Source organism: Brachyhypopomus gauderio, unplaced genomic scaffold, assembly GCF_052324685.1.
Source record: "Brachyhypopomus gauderio isolate BG-103 unplaced genomic scaffold, BGAUD_0.2 sc272, whole genome shotgun sequence".
Taxonomy (NCBI): Eukaryota; Metazoa; Chordata; class Actinopteri; order Gymnotiformes; family Hypopomidae; genus Brachyhypopomus; species Brachyhypopomus gauderio.
Genome location: NW_027507093.1, coordinates 1 through 17,359, shown reverse-complemented (window position 1 = coordinate 17,359; position 17,359 = coordinate 1). Strand labels below are relative to the sequence as shown.

The following is a 17,359-nucleotide window of genomic DNA, read 5'->3' as shown; positions in this document are numbered from 1 at the left end:
AGCAAACACATCATCAGGAACTCATGGGCATCCTGTGGAAGACAGTACATCAGAAGGGCATTACTCCTGGACTTCAGCAGCAACAGAGTGAGAAAACAAAGAAGGTTGTGTGCAGTTCCTGCAGACTACTGCATGTGGTTCTGATGTGTTCTAAATGGCTCAGAGGGTTGTTTAGCTGAACCTGTTCGTAGTCCTCTCCAAACGCAGGGCATCTGACTGAAATACAGGCATTCAGGGCTCTCAGGAGCTTCTTCTTCTGTGAAGAGCTACGACTAGTGAGCCTGCCTTGCTGCAAATCTGCAAAACATCTACGCAAGGTAACAGGGAGACCAAAGTGGTTTATTTCTCTCAGCATCACAACACCTCCCTAAGCCATCATATTTGCACAGTTCATTTAGACAAGTGAATCCTCTGTTCCTGATTGGCTACCTGAGCATCTGGCAGCTGGATGGATCTGTCCAGCTGGAGCACTGAGCTCTGATGGGGCTCCAGAAGCAGGAGAGACTCAGTAGACACTGCAGAGTGGCGTTCTGGAGGCGGGAAGGGAAACTGCAGGTGTTCTCAATACACACCTTGACTAGCTAGCCAGGTATTTTAAAATGAAATGAAATGTGCAATGTGAAATGAGCACACATTTCATTTCATTTTACCTGGCTAGCAGAGGAGTCAATTCCAGGTTCAGAAAGTAAAAGTCCTCAACAGGATTTTGCTCAGGCTTCCTGGATTGTGTTGATTCCACTAATTTTACCTGGATTGCACTAATTAGAAAATCTAGCAAGCTTGAGTAAAATCCTGGTGAGGACTTTTACTTTCGGAACCTGGAATTGACACATCTGCTGGCTAGCGAGTCAACATGTGTATGAACACCTGCAATTCTCCTTCCCTTAATAGTTTTAGTAAACAATTCAGTAATGTGTAGTGTCTCCACCAAATTTCTCATGGATTTTCGTGACTGGATATGGTGACGGATTAAATCTGGTGGCTTGAAGAATCCCGTTCACCACTGTTAACGACACACTACTATAATTTACCCAGCTACAGTTTATGTATTATGCATTGATGTGCATTTACAGCACACTTGTAATATAGTAATATAATTTTCCCAGCTACATTTTATTGTCACGTAGGGCTACTCCCCCCTCTCCTAGCTGTCACTCCGGTGTCCTGCTCTTCGTGTCTTTGTTGTTCCTTGCTTGTTAATCCCGCCTTGCTTGTCTGTTACCATAGTTTCCCTCTGTCTGCCATGCCCATGTTGTCATTGTCTTCACCTGTGTCTAGTCTAGTTCTGTGTATTTATATCCCTGTGTCTCCCTAGCCCGTTTTCGGTTGTTCTGTTCATTTGCTCTGTCGGTATTTGCCAATGTGCTCCGCGATCCTTGTTATTTGATTTCGTGAGTATTGTTCCTGTTCCATTGTTCATTCCTTTTAGTGTTCTCCCCATTGCCCTGTTCGTTCTCTTTGTGTGTCTGATTATGCCGATCAACTTGTCAAACCTGGATGGCTCACCTGTTACGACCCCTGCCTGTTGTTACGACTATGATTATGGAATTCCTTCTAATAAATCTCGCTCTCCTCAGCGTTTGTCTGCCTCCTAGCTGAGGAGGTGCCTGCGTTACATTTGTACTTATATTTTATTTTATGTTGTGCATTTGTAGCACACTTGTACTATTTAAAAGCTAGTCATTTAAAATGTTTATTTTAAAAAATGAAAATTTCCACCAGGGAAATTTTAGTAAGCACCAATGCAAACTGTCTATAAGAAACTATTTCTACTTTCTTTTGTTTCCCCTCTCTTGAAGATACATTTTATTTATTTGTAATAATTTAGGCTGTGTGTTTCCAGTGTAATATTCCTCTCTCACTATAGTTTACTAAATTCAGGTATCGCATGGTTAGTGTTGCTAGCTGGGAAAATAGTGAATCACTCAAATATCATAACTGGATACATTCAACCTAAAACATAATTAGCCTATAACTCACTAATGATTAAGTCAAGTCAAGTTTATTTGTATAGTGCTTTTCACAATCTTTACAAGATTAACAATCTTATGGGTCCAAATCCCTAATGAGCAAGCCAATGGCGACAGTGGCGAGGAAAAACTCCCTATGATGGAGGGGAATAGGAAGAAACCTCGGGAGGACCAAGACTCAAAAGGGAACCCATCCTCCATTGGGCGGCCCGTTAGCACAAGTCCGTGGTGCGCAGGGTGGTTCTACAGTTCTACAGTAGTAGTCACAGTTCTCGTTCCCCGGCCAAGTAGTCACAGTCCCTTCAGTGTAGATGGTGAGCCTCTGATAGGAACTAGCATCCGCACGACCTCTTGTGGCAATGGCACGTCCAACCCTGGCATCAGTACATCCACCGGCAGGTGCTTGTATCCGGATAGGTGCGTGTATCCAGCAGGAACCAGTCCCCTTCGGGTGGCCTGGTTAAATACACAAATCACACAAAAACACAAAATCAAATTATACAGACTAATACACAAGTCACACACAAACCACACAATCAGACTAAGCATACTGATGATTACATGAGTAACACCAAAGGTAAAATACAAGACAGTATGACTCCTTTGCAATTAAAACACAATCACATTACTGATAAATATTTATAAAACAATAATAACTATTTCACTAACAATTTACAAAATCATTTACATTTACGGCATTTAGCAGACGCTCTTATCCAGAGCGACTTACAAAGTGCTTTGCATTCAATCACAGAATTCATCCTAGGAAATAGTACGAATAGGCCAGAATTCAAGATACCATTGAGTCAGACTACTACTAAACTACAGGAGTCAATGTCATTACCTAGTGTTTTTGCAAGTTAGACATTTGCCAAGAAGCACAAATAACCACAGACAGACATACCATTTAAAGAACCACGGCAAGTGGTATCAGCTGAGTTAGTGCTCTGGTAAGAACTCAACAAACAGGTGGGTCTTCAGTCTACGCTTGAAGATAGCAATAGACTCTGCAGTCCTAGCAGCTAATGGAAGATCGTTCCACCATCTTGGAGCCAGGACGGAGAATAGTTTGGAGCTTTGTCTTCCATGAGACTTTAAGCATGGAGTTTCGAGTCGAGCCAAGCTTGAGTTTCTGAGTGTTCGCTGTACGGATTGGCTTTTGACCATGGACATCATGTAGGGAGGGGCCAGTCCATTTTTGGCTTTGTAAGCAAGCATCAATGTTTTATATCTGATGCGTGCCGCTACTGGAAGCCAGTGAAGAGAGCGTAGCAGAGGAGTCACATGTGAGAACTTAGGAAGATTGAAGACCAGTCGTGCTGCAGCATTCTGAGTTAGTTGTAGAGGTCTGATGAGGATGACAGGAGCACTGATAATCTGCTGTTGATAACCAAAAATCCCAAAATGGTCGAATCTGTAATCCTGATGGTTGTCCACGGTGATGATGAATAGTCCACGAATGGTGATTCTTTCGGGCTTTCCTCACAGTTCCTTGCACACTGACGATGGTGATTGTTCTAATAATCCCGACGATCGGTTCTTGATGCCGTTCAGTCCTCTGGTCTTGTCTCTGTTCTCTGGCGTGGATCATAAAGTCTCTCATCATCCTGATGCACATCTTGTCAAGGCTTATTATTCTGTCCTGGTCCACAAACTGCAGTAGTCCTCTTGTCCTGGGAGCCTGCGTGAAATTCAGGTTGCACAGCTGTCGGTAGTCTCTAATCCAGGAAGAAGCACTGGAGACCCACATGATGGACAGAACGAAAGAGACAGAAAAGCAGAATAAAGACTACACACAGCTTTATGTTTTCATGAGAAATCTGGAAGATGAGTTAGGGTTACACAAACCTCAAAAGATGAAACAGAGTGTTGGGGGAAAGAGAAGGGGCAGATGTAAAACGCTCCAGGTGGGTGATCAGTCCATGTGATGTTCTACCTCTGTGTCCCAAAAGACCAACATCTAGTCCTCATGTGGTTATGGGAAAACCTTCAGCATCTGAAAAACACACATGCAAGCAAAAATATTAAATTACGTAGAAAAATAAAACGCATGCCACACTGTGAAATTATGAATTTATATAAGAATTCAATTCATGTGTAGGTGTTTAAAAGCCTGGAGGTGGTCGTTGAGGGGGTGCTCTCGGTGGGGATGGACTGCTGGAAAAAACAGCTGGGTTCGGTGTCTCCAGGGTCTGGGTGTGACTAGATTCGGATGACCTGAAAATGTCATCCGAACCAATGGAGACACCCTTAAACCAAGTGGACACCACCGTTTGCTACAAAACACACACAATAAAAATGCCTTTAGATATCATTTTCTAAAAACCTCACCACAAATAATTCTAAATGCAATCAGAAAGGAGTGGGCAGTCATGGCCTGGCGGTTAGGGAACTGGACTTGTGACCGGAGGGTCGTGGGTTCGATTCCCAGACAGGCCATGACTGAGGTGCCCTTGAGCAAGGCACCTAACCCCAACTGCTCCCCGGGCGCCGGGCTAGGGCTGCCCACCGCTCTGGGCACGTGTGATCCACAGCCCCTAGTAATCACTAGTGTGTGTGTGTGTTCTGACTGCACAGATGGGTTAAAAGCGGAGGACAAATTTCGATTGGGGTGTAAAAATCACAATTGACAAAATATGCACATTTCACATTTCATTTCACATTTCAAGGAGGAAGCACTAACCAGAAAAATATTCTGCACCGACGTTGTTGTTGAACAGGTGCGCAGGTAGATGGTGGCGTCTGTGATGCTGGATCCCCTCCGCTGAATTAACAGAGGACATGCTGATGAGTGTAATTCAGAATGGGACAAGCTAGTGAAAGATGCTTATAGTCAAGACTCTTTGTTACCTTGATGCAGGCCACGGCACTAGCGCTGGCAAAGTGGTGGAGGGTAAGCTACAAATACAAGGAAAATATTAGGTTGAAGGGACATTTACAGTAGCATGTCCATTCTTACTGAAATTGTGAACCTGTTCCCATGACTCACCTCTGCACCTATCCAGTAGAATTCATTGTTGAGCACCCACCAGTGCTCACTCTCCAGCCCACTGTAGATGGACTTGTGCTGGAGCTTCACCTCCACCACCTGCAGTCAAGCAGAAAAATAACTTTACCACTGAAATGGACAAACCCCTTATAAACCCTCAGGTAACAAAATATTTTTGTGCCTGTGATACACATTAAAAACTTAAGGGAACCTGTGTAGCTGAAGAACCCATTCGTGAGAAGGTGAAGGCAAACATCCTATGTGCTCTGTCCAATCCTTGGCGAGTCTGTATAAGCCTCAACTATGGAGAAAACCAAATACGTGTTACTTTGCGACTAGACAAGTATGTGCAAGACCTGCATTTTACAATTATTGTGACCAGCATGCAAATAAACAATGCATGCTACAGTTCTGCACAGAAACTTCCCTAAATCCTGTACATGTTGTGACAACGTGTTGTGAAAAGCGCTATACAAATATATTTGATTTGATTTGATTTAAACAGAATGAAGCTGGCTAAGAAAGATTTCACCAATAATAGCCAACTACCTCTCGGATCGGGGTATGGAGCGTCTCAAAGATGCCTTCGTCCAATGCAAAAGGCTCCCGATCATGTCCTAAGGAAGATGTTTAAAAAAACACTGAAATATTAAAAACTTTGATGCAACCTAGTTTAAATTTGCCGTTAAAGGGTAGCCAATTTATTTAGGCTAAGTAACATAGTGATAAGTAGCTAGTTTAATGTAGCAAACCAGCTTGCGAATATAGGGGTGTGTTCGTCGCTAGCTGCCTAATTTACCGTCGCAGGTGTCGGTATGAGCTGCAGCTTCGACTTCCGTCTGTTGATCTCGGACCCGCCGCCTGTAAACGAGAAAAGACCAAACAACGGCCGAAACTCCAGTGGCACAAAGGAGCACTGGTCGCAGCCCAGTGAAAGGCAGGGAAAACAACATTTTAAACAGGTTAAACAAATTAATTCGAGATATTAACTCGTTGAATATGTTAATTCGAGATATTAATTCGGTAAATATATTAATTCAATATATTAATACGTTGAAGATATTAAATTGAGATATTAATTGTTTGAAGATATTAATTTGTAGATATTTGGAGATATTTGTTGATTTTTTTCCACAGCAAATGCAAAAGTGTCTTGTCTCTTTGGGGGTCGGTAAACGACTGAGGGATTTTAGATATTTTGTTTGGAGTTTCACCTTGGCGATTTACCTTGATATCAAAACATGTTTTTCTCCATGACTCCGATATGCAGAAACACTTAGCAACGTAAAAGGGGGAAAGCAAACGCTAGCAAAATAATTACCTTTTGCGGAGTATTGGACTAAATGACCCATAATACCTTGTCGTTTTATTTAACTGCTGTCAAATAAATATTCTGCCACATGAATTAAATTAGCAGTAATGTATGCTTGTCAGAGTTAACCACAAAACGTGACATCTCTACTCATTGGACGGATAATTGTCTACAAACGAATGTTATTTACTTGTCAGTCTTAAAGTTCGTTTTATTTGAAGATTAGCGTATTGCCTGCAGTTCTTATTTCTGCCGTTAGGTGGCAACCGTAATGCACCAGTTTATAGCTCGCACATATGGAGTACATAGAGGCAGCGGCACGATGTGGTCGTTTTTCTAATTAATTGTGTGTCCATTGATCGTGAGCACGGACGTAGTTTTGGGGGGGGACGGGGGGGACATGTCCCCCCCACTTTTTCAAAAGCCGGTTTTGGTCCCCCCCAGTTTTTACAGTTAAAACCAAATATCTAAGTAGTGACAAAGTCATGTCCCCCCCACTTTTTAACGGTAAAAAAACCAATATCCAAATAGCGACAAATCTAGCACTAGGATCATGCAGCACCCCCCCCCCCCCCCCCCCCCGCTTAACAGTTCGCCACCCCAGGTTGTGTCCCCCCCACTTGTGAAATCAAAACTACGTCCATGATCGTGAGTAACATTATTTGTTAGTAATGGGCACAGCAGTTCTTTTAGATGAACTGAATCATTAGAATCAGTTCACTAAAAATATTCGTTCAAAAGATTCGTTCACCGAATCGTTCAGTGCTTGGCAGGACTCCAACCCACATGGGTCCACTATAATGATTCAAATTGGACTTTGACATTTTCAAATTTTTTGCTTAAATGTATCATTTCTCCGTGTACATCACAGCATTAAGGATATTTTTATCAATCACAAAATCATATTTTCTCATCTCAAGCATTAGCTCTTTATAATTATTGGTCATTTTTTCAAGATCTGGGCAATGTTTTTCTTCAACCCCATTACGTACACAGTGGCAGCTCTCTGAATATGATCATAAAATGCATTTCTGAAGAAATCAATATTTTCATATTAATCAGATGTCCTCAACATTAATACAATAATTGTGAATACAAATACTTTTTGCAATACTAAGGTCTGAAATGTCCCTTTTCATGAAAGTGCTGCTATCTACATTATTACTGCCGTTTGGCCTGAGTCTTGGTGTTTCTTTTTACCATGGATAATGAAGCTTTCAGTTTGCAGCCTCTGCCTCCTGCCACCTCTGTACATGCGTCACACCATGAAGGAATTCTCCACACAGCTGTACACACATCTGGAAGTGCCATTCTGATGGTGTATGTCTCCAAAATAATAAGGTGGTCTGCATGTAGAGACTACAACATAATGAACATAATCATACATTTTGATAAATGTCATATTATTCCGTTTTTATGTCATGTCAGACAAAATGTTTTCATAATGTAACATAGACTTGATATGCAGACCAGGAAGTGATGGCAGTACTTCACATGTACTGGGAGACACTGGAAGTGTTGTATAGTGTGGTGATGAGGCTGTTGGAACACAGGTGAATGAGAGGAGTATCCATGGAGACCAACAGTATTCAGGGGATGAAGCTCACTAGTGGCCAGAATGGTGCATGCGGCCGCTTCCCACACAGCATCCCTGAAGCAAGCAGAGCCAGTACAGTTTGTTTGCTGTGCACAAGGAACGCAGGACTGCAGGTGGAGAAGGTAGACATTAACATTACCTTCTTTCCTTATTATCATTTATTAAAAACTGCTTTAATTACCTAAGCTTACCAAAGTCTTTAAAAATGTATCACTCTATATTTGCCAACTGCTGACTAATAGGTGTTTGAGGGAATGCAAGAGATGGGCATGGGCGAGGATCTGTACTATGATTAGATCAAAGGAGTTGGGACGAGATCTCCACAGTGGCATGGGTCCTCCACAGGATCATCATAGCTATAGCATAACTACTGACATTTAGTTAATTAACGGTGTTCAGTGTGAGGTTGAAGCGTGTACAGACTAAACTCCTAAGAGTTCAAGAGGTATAAGTGTATATTCTAAACTTTGCAGCAGTACACGGGCATTAAAGAATGTTAAAGGGAACCCCGGCTGGTAACACTTGTAAGCCTTAATATGATGTCTTAATAATTTAGATTAATTACATGTAAAAAAAAATCACAAAAGCAGCAAATTTATTTACAAATCAACACTTTTATTCGAAATATTTGACATATGGGCGCAGCCATGTTTTCTGACGCGCAATGCCTGCTGTGTAGATGACGTCAAATGGTTGCAGCACGCTAAACTTGACTGCGGTTGGAAGGAGTTAATTAGTGATGGGATTTTCGGCTCTATTTTGAGATGCGGCTCTAATGGTTCTTCTTACTGTGGAGAGCCGGCTCTTGTCGGCTCCCAAACGGCTCCCCATATATATTTTTTACATTATTAATTAATAGCTTAAACCTAATTTTATAACATTGTTTCATTATTGACATTGTTAAGCACTTGTGATGAGTAAAAATGCTGCATAACAATGCTTTATAAATAAAACTTTTATTATAACCAATTATTAAATTATCACAAAATAGCACCAAAATAGAACGCAATACAGCTTGGCCAATTGCCTGCAGTTTCCACAAAAAAAGTGGAGATAACTTTTTTCCAGTGTTTTACCACCACATTTTTAACTGAAAGCTGCGTGTGATTGGTCAGATGTGTGGAGCACACGCTTGACATGCGGGCCGTGGAGACATTCTTTGCAGTGTTGTCCGAAACGATATGTGGTAGTATAAAGAAACACCCTTTAAAAACAGGGGAAGGAACATTTACCTGACAAAAATTAATGTTGCATTGTGTTCCAGGTTTGAAAAGTGCTAAAGTACTTGAAAATGTAACTGTATTTTGTTTCACAACAAATAGCTGTCTGATTGAATCGATGTGATAAACAAGCAAATTATTTCGAATAATTTTGAGTATATGTATAAATATTTAAGTTTAAGGTGCTGGGAAATATTGAAAATGGCCTTTTTCAATATTGAAAAGTGACGTACAAGTGCTTGAATTCCACCTTGTAAAGGTGTATGAACCCGGCATACATAACTTTGTTCATTGCGCTGAAGAGGTGCACGACCTCACTTCGCACGGGGGTCCTCACGCAGGGCGCACGGACCCTCGCGCTGGTATCAACTTAGCTTAAGCACCGACTGAGGAAATAAACTCTCCGCTCTCTACCACTGGCAGAAGCAGAGCAATACGTGCAAGGAGAGGGAGAGACAGCGAGGCACCGGAGGACAAATAAAAACGATGTTGGGAAAAAAACTGTGGCACTTGCAGAGCACAAGCGCAATACTGAAGGGAAAAGCGGCTCCCAAATAGGATCCTAAAACGGCTCCCATTGTGGAGCCGGTTCCAATCGTTCACTTCAAAGCGCCGGCTCTTAGAGCCGGATCGTTCGCGACCGACATCACTAGAGTTAATGTTAGTTAGCTGAGCTACCTTAAAAAAAACCATGCCACACTGTGTTGCCGTTGGATGTTATTTCCAGTCGAAAGGCAGTGGGAAGACTGATATTAGTCTTCACAGTTTTCCCAAAGATAAAAAGAGGAGAAAAATTTGGGAAGCAGCGTGTGGACGAACACAGCTACCAAAAGACCCGCGGCTCTGCTCTCTCAGTAGAGTCATTCAGTAGAGCCCGACTGGTGAGAGTTGACGGGTGCTGTTGGTTTTAAACATAGACTAAAACACAATGCAGTGCCCACAGTTTTCCCACACAGAAAGTCCAAAAGCCCCAGAATGTGGAGCGAGAACCGCACGAAGAAACGTGAACATAAACATGCGCTGGATTCTCTCTGTCACTCACTTGGTGGGTGTTGTAGCCGCTGATGTCAGAAATGTTGCGTTCTGGCTCAAGCTGAAAAGGCTGAACAGTAGCCAGGTCTAGCTAGCTGTGCTCAAGCGCGACGGCCAGTCACTGCAACCATTTGACATCACTACCTGCTGCGCCCGTCAGCAGTTATAAAAATGGCGACCTACGTGCAGCGGGATTTTACAGAAAATCTAATAAATCTGCTACTTTTTGTGAATTTTTACAACGTGTCTTAATAATTTAGAGTAATTACACGATATTAAGGCTTACATATGTTATCAGCCGGCGTTCCCTTTAAGACCTGGAAATACCTAGAACAAGCAAGCATCATATAAATAAAAGTTAAGATGATTCATGTGTGCGTTGCTCATGGGATAATGAGACATACAGCAATTTTTCCAGCTCTATTCACTCCTACAGAACAATGTTTACAGAGTCCCTTGGCCACACTGATTGGGAAGTTTGGTCTCTCAAATGGATCCCTTGACTAAGTTGTGGTATTGTTTTTATTTCATTTATTTTTTACTAAATAAAAAACTAACCCTGACATACTAAATAAATGAACCATACTATAAAACAAATGTAAATTAATTATCTACCCTGTTCTTGAGGTCATTGATGATCTGGGTTGTTATTAATATGCAGCATCTTGTCACTCACCCGGTTAACGTTTTCTAGGGTTCCTGTCCAAAAGGCCCCTGTATTTTTTTCCAGCAGGAAAGGTTTGGCTGGGTAGCTGATATCATGACCCTCAAAGGAGAAAGACACGTACAAACAGCTGATCCTGCCTTTCAGGCTCAAATGCAGTGGTGGACTCGTCCGATACCACATCACATGTAACGGATGTTGACGTGCAGCTTGTAACTGAAAGTGGACTGAGAGTGATGGTTGTGGGCTCAGCAGCAACCTGTCTTTCCTCCTCATTCTGCTTCTTAACAGCACCCACAGAACCTCCATCAGGACCATCACCAGATGCAAACATCTTGGTCCGTTCTCTCTTCCAGGCTTTAAGCGAACTGCCTCGGAAAATCTGGGTAAAGAACTGCCGTTTCTTGCTCCTGGTCTTTTTCTTCTCCAGTAGACACACAGTCCCATTGAAGATGTCAAACTCCCCACCACAGATTGGTGTGGACAGCGCACTACCCTTATTCCCAGGTTGGGAAATACATTTTGTCAACTGTCTCTGAATTATTGGATCTCAACTGACAGGATGTGGAATTGTCACCTAAGGAAAAAAAATATTGATTAGTGTAGTGTTATCTAAATTTGATAAGAACAAGCTCTTTAGGCCTGAACCAACATTCAACAATCATTCCTTTGGTTTTCATTACATTACATGTGCATTTAGGGACTAATTAGGTTAATTAGGCTGCGAGCGTGAATACAACTAACAACTTCAGCAAAGGACTGCTGAAGTTGCTCGCCTTAAGTAGGTTGCAAACACCTGCAGCCTATAGTGCCTGATTGCCCCCAGGTCTAGCTCGCGGGCTCCTCCTTGTGGCGACCGGAGGAACGGTCCTGGGTCCAACCCTGACAGTATGGACAAGGGAAGCGTGGATTAAAATCTATTATAGCTTCCTTATTAATATTTTACATGGTGAGCATATCTCGATAGGCTGATATCATACATCAAATAATGCTTTCCTTATCAAATCATGCTTTCAGTACATGTGTTTATGTACATGTGTTTCAGTACATGTGTTTCAGCTTTCAGCCGTGTGTTTATGTTGTCTACGTCTAGTCGTAGACAGGATCTCCGTCGGTGTGGTTGTGTCTGAGTGTGTTCATCAGTCTCACCTGTGGCTCATCTCGTGAACACTCGGCGCTTATGTGGTTTGTCTATTTAATGTGCGTTCGCGCAGTGTCCCGTGCTCGTCTTTGTTAGTCATTTATGTCAGTCTTATACGTTCATGTGTGTAAGCTAGGCCTGGGCGATATGTCGAGATTTTGAGAAATATCGATATATTTTCATACGAGATATAAGATGAGACAATATCGTTATATCGATATAGTCTATGTCGCGTTAGTTACACGTGTTATGGGTTGCGTACGAAACCGCTTACTTCCATACTGAATAGTCAGTGTTGTGCCAGTTCACAGCTTTTCTGAACTAGTTCAAGTTCAGTTCATACATGCTCAAAGTGAACAGTTCACGTTCAAAGTTCACAATTTTAATTATGAAATAGTTCAAAGTTCAGTTCATTTTACTTTTTTCGTGAGATATTCAAATGCTTTTTTTCACGATTTGGCTGTTGCGCAATCAAGGGGCGGACACAAATGCGAAGTAGAGAGTACAATCTCATTCGATTTTATTTCACATCTTACATTTGCAGACGACACGCGAGTGGACCGCGAATGACGTGGCATGATGAATAGAGAACTAACGCTTAATATACTAAAAGGCAGCGGAAATGACAAGGGCACAAAACTAGACCAAACAAGAGTACAACTAATTGTTACATACACCGACATGAACAAACACACGGGAAGCAAGTAACGGCCATACATGAACATGAAGACTAACAGAACATACATGTATTGCCAGGCACGATACCACGTTAGAGAACACAGAGACCAAACATGAACTGAAAACCTAAAACACTACGAACCTGAAAATGGAACAGAGACTTTAACCACACACAAACACGAAGCTAATCAAAACCACGAATCACAGATAAGGCGTGAATACGGCCGTGCACATCCAACTAGGAAATAAAGAAACGACAGTGATCCCCGAAGGTATAGTCTGGACATAGGCTATATATACACACCAACTAGGAGATAAAGAAACGACAATGATCCCCGAAGGTATAGTCTTTACATAGGCAATACAAACACACACACACACATTTGTAAAACTAAGACGAGCTAACACGGAACAGCTGAAACAGAGGGGCGTGACAAGAACAAGGAAAACATAAAAACGACGAGACTAGAAGGGGCGGAGCCAGACGTGACAACTACAAGCTAGAAATCACTATACGTACTATATGTGCTATGCCTACCCCGCTCTGCTGCAATTCATCACGGGTAACGTCGTGCGGAAGCCAGTATGTTATTAACTAGCCAGTATGTTAACTATTCTCAGCCGGACACTACGTTGCCCACAATGCATTGCGCACACAACGTCAAAACCATTTGTCTGGTGATACATGATTTAAGTGGCACCAGCGAGGGATGAACTTTCTCTCATTGCGTTTCAAAAGAGAAAACAGATGTCACTCAGTTTTCAATGGAAAACAAATTCCAACGTTCATTTACAGCAGTGGTTCTCAAACTTTTTCAATAATTCCCCACCTCAGAAGATGGGGAAATTCTATGCCCCACCACCAAAATGGCGCGCCCCACACTTTGAGAAACGCTGATTTACAGTGATGTCTACCGTTCATGACACAACGTGAACTAATTCACGTTCAAGTTATTAAAAAATGTGTTGCGTTCAGTTCAACGAACACAATGAGCGTGTTCAATGAACGCATCATTCACGCACAACACTATGAATAGTGAATTTACTTGAGTTTCTTTTTTAACAACTTCCGCCCTGCCCCGCCTCTCTTCCTCGCTCAAATCATTTGGGACTAGATTTGACTTATTACTGCCTCTTTGTTATTACCTTTTGGGAAGAAAAAATATCGAGATATATATCGTATATCGCCATTCATCTTAAAAATATCGAGATATTATTTTTGCTCCATATCGCCCAGCCTTAGTGTAAGCTATACGTGCGCTGTCTGGACTATTTTTGTATTAAATAAAATAACATTTGTGGAAGACTATTGGACTCGTGCCTCGTCCGTCTCCCTGCGCCCAGCATCACACCCATCTTTTTTTTTTTTTTTTTTTTTTACATCGCTACTAACTCTGTGTGCACTGTATGGACAAGGGAAACATGGATATGCAGTTTATTAGAACTTCTTTATTAGAACTTGTATATAAACCAAGCACAACACTAACTTTTTACAACAGTAACATTTTTTGCACACATATGTAAGACTAGTGTCTTTGTTGTATTCGGCACATTCAACATGTGCCCACCTACTGCAGAAATCACACTACACCTACCCCCCAAAAAAAGCCATTAGGTACATATTAGTACTAATACTACTCCAGTTGTCTAATAATACAAAGTATGCTTATGTTATACATTACCATTTCAATCATGCTCTTGTCTGCATCAGATTCCAGCAAGGAGCACACCACACAGTAATCATCTGCATTCCCTAGAAACAATGATTTTAGTATGGTTTTAAACTGTAGCACTCATTCTCTAGAAATAATCATGTAGTAAAGAGTCTCTGCAGTAGCTTTATGGTACAGGACACAGATTGATAGTTTCGTTACCTTTGAGTCAGATGATGGAATATGGATTTATATGGGTTTTGACTAAAGAAAACTTTATGGCACTGCTTTCATGCAGTGTTTGATACCACTGAACTTTACACTGCAGCAGTGCACAGGCTACTTCAAGTCGTGCCTTGGTAACATCTTGTGGGGATGTCTGGACAGCGCTGATGTTTCTCCTCTGGAAATAATCTTCTGCAAACTGCAAAGTGGCATTTTACATGGTAAGAGTAATATCAGTTACTTATAAATGCCCATCACATTATTTTCAAAAGGTTTACCCTCAACACTAAAATCCCACAACTGCTGGAATCCTGCTGCTTGTTGTGCAGTATTGTTTGTACTGTCCATTTAGGCTCCTGGTCTCCATGGCCTGTCATCCTTAAGAAGTTCCTAATTATTGTTTTTAAAAAATGATAGAAGAACACAGTTTAACATCACACCAGTTCTTTTCAGAAAAAAGCTCCAAAATTAGCACTGTAAAATAGCAATGTTAAAATGTTATTACCGCCAGTTACGTAGCAGCTTGCGCTCGAGTGCACTTTCATTTGCCAGGGGATCGATCAACACAAGGACCTTGTCAGACATGTTGACAATCTAAAAGAAATTAGTTCATTCATGTTATTCTCTCGTCATATTATAACACTCTGCTGCATCATAGCACAATTAGAATATCTCTGTACGATTCATGCAAATAATGACTGATGTACACTACCAGTCAAATGTTTGAACACAAAAAAAGGCATTTTAATCTAAAGGATTATGCCTTAATTTGTTTATAAGACAATTTGGGAAGGTTGTTGTATATATTAATTAATTCTCAACATACTTCATTTTAAATGCACCCTTTATTTCAGAACTTTAGTTCTCTACAAGGTCTCTGCATGTGAGAATGTGTTCAGGACTGATGTTAAAGCATCATAGGTGCTGCTTCATGAACAGGACAGTTACTTCAAAGAATCTAATATTTGTTTATTAGAGCATAAATAGAGCACAGCATTCGTTCATTGCTTTAGCATCTTTCCAGTTTTTTTTATGTCAAAAATAATAAAAATAAACAAAGTAGGTCTGACCAAACATTTGACTTGTAGTGTAAACAAACCTGCTCTGAAAAATAAGGAAAGGTAAACTAACCACTAAAACCCAGTGAGCCCCAGTGTTTACAGGGCACATCCAGATTTCCTCCAGTGGAAACGTCATCTAAAGAATGTGTTGAATACAAAGTTGTCATTATTGTTACTGATAATCATTACTGCTAGACTGTAAATGTGATGAAAGTACCTTTCTGAGTCTCTGGAATTGTCCAGAAAACAACGATGTTGCAATAACGGCACAGAGCTGGTGAACAGCTTTCTGTTAAGAACAACTGAAATTTTAATTATGTTGCAAGAAATACCTAACACAGCTACATAAATATAATTGCCACTTACCTGCTGTTTTTCAATGAGTGTGTGCAAGTACGCATCAAAAACCTGCATTGTAAAATAAACAACCATTAAAGAATGTTATACTTCCTCTTGTAATACATTTTGACAGTGATTTAGTCTCTTACATCATCAGCCAGCCACTCGGTCCCATGCAGTGTACGGAAAGACGAATCAAACAGTTTATATGGTCCAACAACTGCCTCCACCCGACCACAGTCTTCTGCAGCCCACAACATTCCAACTGAAAGCACAGCATGAATGTCAAAGCATAGATATTTGTTTTTTCTAATCCCTGTACTATTACAGTTACATGGCCAAAAGCATGTGAATACATGAACACCATTCTCATTTGCCCTAGTTTAACGCCAGGCCTTTCAAACCCAGGGCCATCTATACACAATTCCCTATGCCATTGCATGATGTAGAATTAAGATTTCCCTCCCATACAATGACCATGCCTGGCCAGATCAGTTCATTAGAAGAAGTATGCACATACTTTTGGCAACATAGTGCATCTGACAAACGTCCAACAGGTCAAAATGGCCAACGGGCCAACATGTATAGTTTGAACAGGCCAAATCCCTTTCATGCAAACTATAAACAAGGGTAGGCTGAACAAATGACCAACAGGTCAAACTTGAACACAGAACTCATTAACAACCTCTTTCTTGTATGCTTTCCTGTATGGCTGATGAACCTGGGGGATGCTTCAACAGTCAACAGGGGTTATTGTCACATACACTGTTGACTGGTATACAGAAAGCTGTGAAAGGCAAACTCATCATACTCTCAATTGTGTAATTGAAAAAATGTCTGTATAAAGACTCATTGAATAATAAGGAATGGATCAAATAAACACTAAACAAGAAACAATATATTCAAGACCTATGTAGGCCTCAATTTACCTCTGTTGTTGCATCACAGACTTGAGTGTGTTTTTTAGGGGCAAAGTGGATAACTGATGGTCTCTGTGGCAGGTAAAGGTCTTCAGTTAGTCTTTCCAAATCTCCTCCCATGGTCAAAGAGTTGGGGCCATCAGAACATGTGCTGGTCTCATTCTCTTTGAGGATCTTGTGAGATTCTTGAGTGGTGACTTGCCTGTCATCATTTTGGCTTCTTCTGTATGGCTTGATGTGGTTGACACCCAGGTCTACTGACGCACCCATGCGTCAAAGATGGCCACCGTGCGAGTATATACATTAATGTTATTAATATCTCAGCGATACAACATCGCAGGCACACGGTTCGAACGTTTTTGAAAACTGGAAACTGTTTAAAAAAAAATCTTAATTCATGCTTGAGCAGACTGGCCACAAGATGGCAATACATGACCGAGTTGAAGCACGCCCGTATATGGCTAATCCTTTTATGGCTTGCACAAGGGGGGGGTTATTGCTCCTGCCTGTGACTGCTGTGATTGGCGGATTCAAGTGTCAGTCATTACATGACCGCTGA

At 41.3% G+C, this 17,359-nt stretch overlaps 1 protein-coding gene and 1 long non-coding RNA gene across 3 annotated transcripts; both read right to left on the bottom strand.

The window, feature by feature from the left end:
- Nucleotides 1–1,986: 1,986 nt before the first annotated feature.
- LOC143504367 (uncharacterized) lies at nucleotides 1,987–6,570 on the bottom strand. Of its 2 annotated transcripts, none has more exons than XM_076995905.1 (10): nucleotides 6,187–6,570; nucleotides 5,759–5,820; nucleotides 5,509–5,576; nucleotides 5,171–5,260; nucleotides 4,960–5,058; nucleotides 4,821–4,868; nucleotides 4,654–4,734; nucleotides 3,819–4,246; nucleotides 2,875–3,706; nucleotides 1,987–2,426 (listed from the first exon to the last, which is right to left on the bottom strand). In XM_076995905.1, exons 1-8 carry the CDS (start codon nucleotides 6,309–6,311, stop codon nucleotides 4,076–4,078), a joined length of 744 nt encoding a protein of 247 aa, XP_076852020.1. In that variant the 5' UTR covers nucleotides 6,312–6,570; the 3' UTR covers nucleotides 1,987–2,426; nucleotides 2,875–3,706; nucleotides 3,819–4,075. The 2 variants fall into 2 exon arrangements, with proteins under 2 accessions (XP_076852020.1, XP_076852018.1); XM_076995903.1 differs by having other exon boundaries at nucleotides 2,875–3,688.
- Nucleotides 6,571–7,646: 1,076 nt separating this feature from the next.
- Nucleotides 7,647–13,857, bottom strand: LOC143504368 (uncharacterized). Its single transcript, XR_013127561.1, has 3 exons — nucleotides 11,581–13,857; nucleotides 10,797–11,361; nucleotides 7,647–7,975 (listed from the first exon to the last, which is right to left on the bottom strand). It is a non-coding gene; the product is annotated as an uncharacterized LOC143504368 (long non-coding RNA).
- Nucleotides 13,858–17,359: the final 3,502 nt, after the last annotated feature.

Coding starts and splice junctions, on each gene's coding strand:
- LOC143504367 (XM_076995905.1), bottom strand. CDS start 6,311: ATGGGTCATTTAGTCCAATACTCCGCAAAAGGTAATTATTTTGCTAGC. Junction 5,261..5,508: donor TCCATACCCCGATCCGAGAG/GTAGTTGGCTAT, acceptor TTTTCTCCATAG/TTGAGGCTTATACAGACTCG. Junction 4,247..4,653: donor CGGTGCAGAATATTTTTCTG/GTTAGTGCTTCC, acceptor TGTGTTTTGTAG/CAAACGGTGGTGTCCACTTG.